This window comes from Octopus bimaculoides, chromosome 7 (genome assembly GCF_001194135.2).
Source record: "Octopus bimaculoides isolate UCB-OBI-ISO-001 chromosome 7, ASM119413v2, whole genome shotgun sequence".
Taxonomy (NCBI): domain Eukaryota; kingdom Metazoa; phylum Mollusca; class Cephalopoda; order Octopoda; family Octopodidae; genus Octopus; species Octopus bimaculoides.
Window position 1 is genome coordinate 89,261,760 of NC_068987.1, and position 10,898 is coordinate 89,272,657.

The 10,898-nt window shown below is 38.4% G+C and overlaps 1 protein-coding gene across 3 annotated transcripts in view; it reads right to left on the reverse strand.

The window, feature by feature from the left end:
- Positions 1 to 10,898, reverse strand: part of LOC106870575 (inositol polyphosphate multikinase) — a 23,829-nt gene continuing 12,931 nt past the window's right edge. For all 3 annotated transcript variants that reach the window (XM_014916703.2, XM_014916702.2, XM_052969783.1), the window contains exons 3-6: positions 10,634 to 10,819; positions 4,814 to 4,983; positions 923 to 1,007; positions 1 to 588 (exon numbers count right to left, since the gene is read on the reverse strand). In XM_014916703.2, the coding sequence (XP_014772189.1) occupies positions 173 to 588; positions 923 to 1,007; positions 4,814 to 4,983; positions 10,634 to 10,819 (857 nt within the window). In that variant the 3' untranslated portion in view covers positions 1 to 172. The remainder of the gene's footprint in view (positions 589 to 922; positions 1,008 to 4,813; positions 4,984 to 10,633; positions 10,820 to 10,898) is intronic.

Consider the following 10,898-nt stretch of genomic DNA (forward strand, 5'->3'; position numbering starts at 1 on the left):
TTATTTTATATTATTTATTATATACCATGTCTGAAAGTGTTAAAAGCTGTGGAAAAATAAAAAGCAGTAAATGAGACAGTCAACAGCAATGGACGCATCAACCTGTTTGTATCTATTGCTGTGTTGGAACAGAGCTGACTTGCTGGAGTTGATATTTTAGTAATTAACAATTTTATAACTCTGTAAGTAGCCTTTTTAAATAGTTAATTAAACTGTCCAATCCAATTAAATAATTATTGTCCCTTTCACATGTTGTATACACATGACCGAAATCAATCATCTTCACTTTGACACAAGAATCTTTTTTTCCATATGAACTCTGCAAAAGATCTTCGAGATTTGTCGTTGCACAGCAATCACCTTTGTTCTTGTTTACAACAGAATGATTTGATGGAAGTAAGCGGGACACTGCTGCTAAATGCTGCTTACAAGGCCAAAGGCCTTCATAAATGCACAGTATGGAAGAGGAATAAAATGCAAATTTTCGTTGATTTTCAAACCAGTTTTTGATGTCGATGAGCTCAAGTAAGATTGCAAAGACGGCATCTTTGCGTAAACTTTCAGACAAATTAAAATATTCACCAATACCTAGACAGAGAAAAAAAAAACAATAAAAATGTAGATTCCAATTTGGAAAAACTGCACAATGATATTTTTTTGTTAAATTTCTCAATATTTGGCAATAGAAAATTGAACCGATTTTCAGTTACTTGGGGAGATATCTTTTACTTGTGGCCATGCTGGAGCAATAGTAGAAAACATTTGTCCAAGACGCCACACACAATGGGACAGAATCTGAGACCATTTAGTTGGGAATTAAGTGACAAACAAGTAAAAGATAACAAAATGTCTAGGATTCAAAATTTTCAGCAATTGTCTGCTTTAGAAAATATTTAAAGATAAAATACAATAATAGACAAACCTTCTTCTAAAATTTGAAACCGGTCAAGTTGCAGAAGCTTCTTTCGACAGGCGAAATGAAAGGTATCAGTTGAAGGACGATATACCTGTAACACAATTTACAACAGAAATATATTAAATTCTACTACATTTTTATTTCCATTTATATTCTAAGAATATTGTTACTTCTATAACCATTTCTTTAAATAGTTAAAAGAAAGTATGTTTACTCTTTTACTTGTTTCAGTCATTTGACTGTGGCCATGCTGGAGCACTGCCTTTAGTCAAGAAAATCGACCCCAGGACTTATTCTTTGTAAGCCTAGAACTTGTTCTATCAGTCTTTCTTGCTGAACTGCTAAGTTACAGGGATATGAACACACCAACATCGCTTGACAACCGATGTTGGGGGGACAAACACACAAACATACATATATATATATATATGTACGACGGGCTTCTTTCAGTTTCCATCTACCAAATCCACTCACAAGGCTTTGGTCAGCCCGAGGCTATAGTAGCAGACACATGCCCAGGGTGCCATGCAGTGGGACGGAACCCGGAACCATGTGGTTGGTAAGCAAGCTACTTTATTTCATTCAATTTGCCATGAGGGCAGTACACAGAGGAGTAGCTGCAGGCTGGACAAACACATTAACGAGATGAGATGAATGATGAGTAAGATGGTATTAAAGGGAGAAGACAGAAGCCGCCCGCCAAACTTTGCTTCTCTAAAACATTGTTCTTTTATAAATTTATACATAAATTTACAAATTGAGGCTGTAAACCTCTTACTTTACAATTTCAATTTATCATGTCTTTGAAATGAGGCACTTGCCTCTTACAATATTCTTTTAATGGGTCACATTCCCTTTGAATATGAGGCACTCATCCTCTTACATTTTACCGCCCGACCAGACTCCGTGCTGCACTCGAGCACCTCGTTGGTTCTTCATCGGGCCACTTCAGTAAGTAGTGGAATGCGTCTTTGGGGAAGAAATTCATCACTCTGCACAAGTCTGTTTCCCACAACCTCCGCAGTCACCTGCGGAGGCCAACCAGGGTCCTTGGTACAGGTGATGATCTCTCTCCGCCAACCCTTCCTGGTAAACTTTTTAACAATATTTTCAATGGCCCCTCCCTTGTGGAAAAGGACTACAAATTCCTCCTCCTCATAGAGCGAGGCCTCAGTTTCTACTGTCGGCAGCACAATTCCCACCAACGGAGTGTCAGGACACGCTGGCATTACACTATCAGGCTCCAGCCATGTCCCATTCTTTTTCTTCTTTTTGGGGGGTCACTGGAATAGGACGCACTTCCACCTTAGCCAGAAGGTCCTCCTCCTCCCCCGCAACTTTCGGTGAGCAACCATTGTTGCCCACCTTCTTTCTTTTCTTCCCTTTCTTTGAGGAGGTTTCCACTTCCTCCATCTCTCCCTCCACTGGGGGAGCAGGGGGAACAACATTTATTAACTGTTCCAGGACCTTACTCTGGTCCTGGGGGCAGTCTTTCTTAATGTGGCCAGGCTCCAGACACAGGTGACACTTGGGAGGGTGTCCCTCAACTATCACCGGATACCTGTGCCCAGCCATCCTTAAAAAATCTGGGAAAATCAGATCTTTGGCTGATTGGGTCCACAGGGTCAAAACCACTTTTGATCCAACACAATCGGCTGTAGGTAAAATTTTCACGTTTAGGAGCTTGGCTCCACTGCCACCCAGACCCCGTCGTTTAGTATCCTCTATCCAATCAGGTACTATGCCGGGTGGCAGCCCACAGACCCAAGCTCTAGCTAATTTCTTTCAACAGTATGTGGGAAGAAACAGAATTTTTTGCGAGCCACCTCAGGGGTGTCAAATAGCAACTAAACCGTTGTGTACTTGACACCCCTTGCCATAAACTTAATAGTTGGCAGATATTCTGCCAACTCTTTTTCAATGTCAATTTTGGGAAAGACCGTAATGGTGTCGAGTAACCTAGAGTAGGTCCGCAACACCACCGTTTTTTCCCTGAAATCATTTAACCACTTTTTGGGTGGGACAATCTCCCACTCCACAGCAGTGGCCTTATTTTTCTTTATATTCTCTGCCATGAGAAAAATGTCCACATGAGAATAAATACAACGAAAAATTTTAAACACAGGCAAAAAGAGAAAACAGTTAAAAAAAGCGGAAGAAATAAAATTAATAGTTCGTACTAAAATAAGTCCATAAAAGAAAGAGAAAGGAAAGACAACAGTTCAGAAAGAATAAATAAAAATATACAGTTCCAAGCAGAATAAGAATTTTCAGGCCACAACGGTACTCCGGCCCGATTTGATCCCAGCTCCGCTGCAGTCGTCACTTTGATGGTAAAATCCAATCCTTTGCACGTGGTGAAATTCAAAGCAAGAGGAAGACTTTTTCTTCAAATTAGTAGTTTTCAAAACTCGGTTTGAAAACAACCAATTTTTGCAAACAAAGTTCACAATTTTTGGAGGAGGGATATGCCCCCAAAACACACTCCTCACCGCTAAGTGAGACTTTAAGCACAGCCACAAGCAGACAAATGCATGGAACTCAGTGGAGATTTCTTGTTCGACAAAAAATAAATAAACACGAGCAACAAACCCCCACTAAATCCAAAAAACACAAACATCTTACCTGTAGTTGTGCTTCAATAATTCACGACGCTGGTATACAGCGACGTGACTGCAGCAGCTAAAAAACATGTCCACACGGTAGTGAGGTAAGCGAGCTATTTACCACACAGCCACTCCTGTCCCTATATCTTTGCAAAATAGCAATTTCCTTGTCTCAACTAAATTTATACCCCAGTTACTCTCTGTAACTTGAAATCCTCACAATTCACATCAGAAAAAGAAATCTGAGATATACTTTCATCTCCTCCTTTTTAAGGTTTTTGTCAGACCCAACAAATATTATTTACTTTTATTACTATAACAATGCCCTCCTCATAAAGCCACCAATATGCAGAGACACTACACTTAAAATATGTCAGTAAATTAATGTTATTCTTTTAATCACTGCCGCTCACTAATCAATGCAATATCAACATGTTCACACAGGCACATGGCGTAGTGGTTAAGAGCACGGGCTACTAACCCCAAGATTCCGAGTTTGATTCCAGGCAGTGACCTGAATAATAATAACATCAAAAAATACCTTAGGAATGAGAACCCAGGTTCGAAATTTCCCCAAGACACCTGATGAAGGCTGGAGAGTATATCAGCCAAAACGTTGTGTTAACAACAAACAGGATGAGGACAAATATCCGTCAAATGTAAATAATGTGAATAATTCCTCATCTCTTAAATATAGAACTGTACGTTCACGCTTGCTTAGCATCAATAAATCTTGATTTCATTTAAACAGCTGGTGTATACAAATGACACTGAAGTTTTACACTAATTGTTTTATCCACATCCAAATCTTTCTTTAATTAAATCACAAAATTCACTGATTGAAGTATTGACTATCATTATGCTCAAGAATGAAAGAAAGAAACAACTTCTAAAGAAAATCATTCAATAAAAATGCAACAAGTAACACTTTCAGAAATATACAAGTAAAGTGAGACATTACACATAGATACAAACATAAGCAGATGCTCAGAGAGAGAGAGAGAATAAGAGAAACACTGAAACATCTGATGCCCAAAATGGCTGGGCCAAAATGTCTCTACCCTTCTCTTGAAATATTTGCTTTCTAAAACGAGACTAAATTTTGTTTTTGATGTCGAAGTATTTAGTAATAGTTTTCAACTGCAAACAACAACACTATTTGGTGATAGGAGAGATATTTGTGGTATAGAACTTTTAAGAATTAATAGAAATACATAGAACACATGGCATTTCTAAAAGAAGTCTGGCTGGTTGGAAAGAGTTACTTTAATTTCATAAAGAAGTTTCTTACCCGAAATCCCAATTTAAAACCAACCTCTGTTGAAAACTGATTTTTAATTTTTTCATATTGAATTTTCTCAGCAGAAGCTTCCGGATCATAAGTCTGGCTTCCAATCTTTATGTCAGCAATACTAGCTTTTTCAAATTCAACTGTCATGTCTTCTAAGTGAAGGTACAGTTCTGTAATAAAATAGAAATTGTAAACATTGTTTAGTTAAGAACAAACCATTACAAATATTAGTTTTTTTCTCATTAGCATAAAAATGGGGTGGATATAATCAACTGAATACACTGGAGTAGATTTACTTAGGAATGAAAGCTACACTCACCTCTCGGTGTAGACGTACATCATCATCATTATCTTAATGTTCCTTTATTCAAACCTGGGCACCAAATCGTTAATTAACAAAATTAACATTTTTGTTAACAATTTACCTTTTAAGTTAACTTTGGAAATCATTACCAGACTAATTAACTTCCATTACATTTAACTTCCATTAACTCAAGTCAACTTGAGTTAACTTCATTTCAATTGAAGTTAATGGATTTTATAGTTTTGGCACTTTTTAAAGGTGCTTTTAGGTGATTTTTAGAGCAAAAAAGGGGGGGGGGTTCTAGAATAAAAATTCACATTAACAGTTTGTCCAATAACTTCCATTACATTAAGAAATCACTGGTTAACGGTTATTGACGTTCACTTTTCGATTTATGGTGCCCACCTTTGCCTTTATCCATGCTTGCATGAGCTGGACAGACTTTACTGCAGCAGATTTCCTATGGCAAGATGCCTTTCCTGCTGACAACCCTTATCTGTTTCCAAACAAAGAAATATTTCCCCATGACCAGACATGTTTTCAGGTTTGACTCGGGGCTTTTAATACCAAAACATCTTGCGAGTTGTCTCCCCTACTCAACGATCTTATTAAAACTTAATTAGACATTGCGCTTGTCTTTCGTGATCCCATCAGTATTTCTAATTATAATTTTGATTTTTAAATATGCCAGCATTATTTCAACTATAAATATCTTTGTTTCGACTGAACCTTTAGTCTGTAAACACAGCTTTTCTGCTTCATATTAGCTTATTGCAGTCTAAGCATTACACTCTTTGAAAATACAGCTTCATCAATATGTAAACCTATCACCAGACTCAATTTCATCTTGCTTGAGACTGACAAGTTGTGCTTGGCTCCACTAACTGACATGGCTTTGGTCAAGTGTCTGTTACTGTCTCCTTGCCTGATAACTAAATATCATTGTCATGTAAGTAATGTCTGTCCATGGCAGACACATTCTTTCCTACTCTAGGCACAAGGCCCAGTCAATTAGATCGACCCCAGTATGCAACTGGTACTTAATTTATCGACCCCCAAAAGGATGAAAGGCAAAGTCGACCTTGGCAGAATTTGAACTCAGAACGTAAAGACAGACGAAATCCCGTTAAGCATTTTGCCCGGTGTGCTAACGTTTCTGCCAGCTCACAGCCTTTTGGGGAATAGACACTCTGGGTTGGTTTGTTTCCCATATTTGGAAACAGGTGGACATTGACCTCAAAAAGAGCATCCGACTATAGAAAATTCCACCTGACCCATGCAAGCACAGAAAAGTGGATGTTAAAACTGTGATGATGATGATGATGATATGTATATAAATACTTTTGCATCCGGCTACTGACCATTTCTCTTTCCCTCATCTCTCCCTTCTTAAGTGACCTTCATCCCCTCCCATAAGGCCTTGGAGTTTGTAGTCCAGTGAGCTGCATGGCAACCTCAAGATTGCTGGTGGCACAAGAAGCACTCAGTCCATGCTGTAAAAAGGTTGGTATAAGGAAGGGCACCAAGCTGTAGAAACCATGCCAAAGCAGACCCTGCAGCATGGACATGGTCGACAGAATATTAAATCCTGTCAAACCATCCAACCCATGCCAGCATAGGAACATGGACATTAAATGACGATGATGATCCAAACATCTGCTGGGTTATGCAAAAGTTGTCTTACTGAAAATCTTGTTGTAATGTGGAATCCTGAGATGTAAAACCCATTCCCTCTACAGCCTTCCAGGTTACCTACAAACTACACATGTAGAAATCAATAAGAAAATATATGTAGGAGCAGGAGTGGCTCTGTGGTAGGAAGCTTGCTTCCCAACCACATGGTTCCAGGTTCAGTCCCACTGCATGGCACCTTGGGCAAGTGTCTGCTACTATAGCTTCGGGCTGACCAAAGCCATATGAGTGTATTTGGTAGACGGAAACTGAAAGAAGCCTGTCGTATATATATATATATATATATGTATTTGTGTGTCTGTGTTTGTCCCCCCACCACCGCTTGATAACTGATGTTGGTGTGTTTACATCCCTGTAGCTAAGCAGTCAAACCGTCCAACCCATGCGAGCATGGAAAGCAGACATTAAATGATGATGACACCCACACACATGGTTTCCCTAGAGATGGCAACTATTACAAGGGAGATAATCGTTTCTTTATAATAGATGGAATTTGAAATTCAAGAATTACATAATGCACAATATTCACATGAGTTATTTTTTCTTTACTTACGAGAGCGACGAGTTGTATATCGAAGTTCTCAATATTTCTAGTCAGTGGTACAAAGAGATATGCTTCCCAACCATGTGATCCTGGATTCAGCCCCGCAATGCAGAACCTTAAGTAAATATCTTCTATCATAGCCTCAGACTGGCCAGAGACTTGTGAGTGGATTTGGAAAACGGAAACTGAAAGAAGCCCGTTGTATGTATGAATATGTGTATATTTTTATCCTTTATATATATATATATATATATATATATAGTTTTAGGGAAAAAAAACAAGTTCCATGAACTCATCGATGAAAGTCCACTATCACATATAGAAAAATTAATAATTAAAACACAATAAATGAGTATAATATAATACAAAGTAAATATCATAAGATAAAGATAATACATTTTATTATTTTTATCTTATGATAATTACTTTATATTATATTATACTAATTTATTATGCTTTTAATTATTAATTTTTCTACATGTGATAGTGGATTTTCATCACTGAGTTCATGGAACTTGGTTTTTTTCCCTAAAACTATATATTTATATATATTTTAATCTGTAAAGCTCAATTTAATTTTAATTTTTTATAAATTGATTTTAATTGAGTTTTTACCTGTAATTTTGGATTTTGTCCCTAATATTATTATATATATATATATATATATATATATATACATACATATGCTTTTGTTGCGAATGGATTTGTTATATGGCACCAAGTTTTACAATTCTGTGAATAATAATAATGGTATTTTTATATAAGCTTAAAGCTTATAGTAATCACTGTGCAATGACTAAGGAAAATAGTCTAATAAAGGGGCCTATAAGCCCTTGACAGGAAAAAGTAGGCTTTCCCATTCTAGTGTATGTCACAGCCCAATCCTAGAGTATGGCACAGTACATCCAAAAGTATGACAGCCCCCATCATAAAGTATGACACAGCCCCCCCATCATAAAGTATGACAGCCCCCATTCTAGATGATGTTACAGCCCTGTTGTAAAATATGTACACTTTTATAGGCTCAACAGTTTCATCGATTGTGTCAATGTCCCCTGGTGAATGTTGCCATTTTTGGTCCTCAACTGTTTATTTATTAACCATCAAGCTGGATTATTTGCAGCTAGCCTGTATATTCCACCATCCACCACATGTGGATAGACATGTTCTGTAGGAGCACAGCTCTACAAAGAGGCAGAAGAGACAGAGTATGAGATAATGTGTGATAATGAATGACTGTGAAAGACTTTGACAATTTAAGAATAAAATGTCCGCCAGGCTTACCAACAAATAACACGATATAAAAACAAAACAGCAACAACAAAAATGTATGTGTGTGTGTGACAAAAGACTGAGACCTCTGGAGGTATGCTGTGACTGAGAAGACTCGGAAAATAAAGTGAGTCCACAGCTGTAACCTACACCAGTGTTGCATAACCAACCCACTCAAAAGTACCTTGGATCATAGGGCGACATGCCGTGCTTGAGGAGACCTACTGAGTCAAGTACATCAATATCAATAGCAATATCAAATCAAATTACAATCAAACGAAAATTGTAGTTGTGACCCCCGTACCAGTGGCATGTAAAAAGCACCATCCGAATGTGGCCGATGCCAGTGCCACCTGACTGGCCCCTGTGCCGGTGGCACATAAAAAGCACCCACTACACTCTCAGAGTGGTTAGCATTAGGAAAGGCATCCAGCTGTAGAAACACTGCCAGATCAGATTGGGACCTGGTGCAGCCTCCTGGCTTCCCAGATCCCAGTCGAACCATCCAACCCAAGCCAGCATGGAAAACAGACGTTAAACGATGATGATGATGATATAAGAATTAAGATGAGGATTCTGATAGAATCAGGTACTTGAAAAGGTATGTACCAGGTAAGGCTGGGTAATAGTAATTTTTGAGTTTTTTAAATTTTTAAACTCATTATTGATAGGTAGCACTCTACTATAACTTTAATTCCATAAGTTCAGTTTTATTTGACAGCCTCCGTAAGCTTTCCCCCACCACTTCCAACCAATATCCACCGAATACCCCCCAAATTTCTGTTTCTCTATCCCTCTCCCCTGGTCATTTACCATTAGCAAGAGACTCCCATACCCCAAGCCTATATCTGATTGTATACCTTTATTTTTATTTTATTTTTCTTTCACCCTTATGTTTCGACCCCTCCTTACTTACCACAACCCAGAGCTTACCATAATAAATTTTCTCCTACAATCCAATCCAGCCTACCCTTGATCTAGTCTAGCAGACTCCTCCTCACCCGAATCACTGACCTCAATATCAAATTACACATTTTCAAGACCTACATTGATAACCTAAACTGCCAACATAGTTGCTCCTTCTCCCATTTCATAGTTGGCCTTGATGGACATATCCCAAGACACTTACACTCTGTCATACATTCACACTGACATTACACATCAAGCGAAGCATACTAGCTTCATTTCTTTCAAGCCTATGCATATCCTCAGTGGTCACAGCCCATGTTTTGCTACTGTGTAGCATAGCTGTCCACACATAGGCTTCATACTGTTTGCCTTTTACTCTGAGGGAGAGGCCCTTAGTTACCAACAGAGATAGGAGCTCTCTGAACTTTGCTCAGCCTATTCTTATTCTTGCAGCCATGCTCTCTGAGCATCCAGCTCTGCTACTGACTTAGTCACCTAGATAACAGAAGCTACCAACTACCTCTAGCTTACTTCACTGGCATTTCATGGAGTCTATTTTTGGGACATTTTTAGTGTTTATTGTAACTGTGCACCTTCTACACGCAAAAACTATTTTCCCAGTCAATCTTCCTCTGATATTGCTGCACCTCTTATGTGTCCATAGTTTACACCAGGTACAACTTATGGAATTTGTACCTACATTTTTTCTACAGATTGATAAGGGCCATCAACCTGAAGGGATTTGTGATTTGTCTAGCAATTTGTCTGTATGTGTGTGCATGTGTGTGTGTGTGTGTGTGTGTGTGTGTGTGTGTGTGTGTGTGTGTGTGTGTGTGTGTGTGTGTGTGTGTGTGTGTGTGTGTATGTGTGTGTGTGTTCAGTTGACAACCAGAGTTGGTTTGTTTACATCTCCATAACTGAGCAGTTCTGCAAAACAAGTTGAGAGAATAAGGGCCAAACTTAAGAAGTTGGTGCGAGAGTCAATTTGTTTGACTAAAACCCTTCAAAGCAGTTCCCCAGCATGGCCACAGTCCAATAACTGAAAGCAAGTAAAAGGTTAAAGATAAACAAATGCATAAAACAAAAAACAAAGGCTTACCATCAGGGAAAATATCAAATTTGCAAGTGCCATAGAAGTACGGTAAGAAGTCCTTCAAGCGTTTGAGGATGGGATCTGATTCAGCCTTTTCATCAAAGACAGTCTGGTAAAAATTTAGTTCACGAAGACCCCGTGGTGGGAGTTGGATAAGTTTCAGTAAAGTCTTCTCCTTTGTCTGAAGGAAAGCTACAAAAGGAATACACAATATGAAAGAGGCACATTTTATACATCTGTGTGTTTTAGTGTGTGTGTGTGTGTGTGTGTG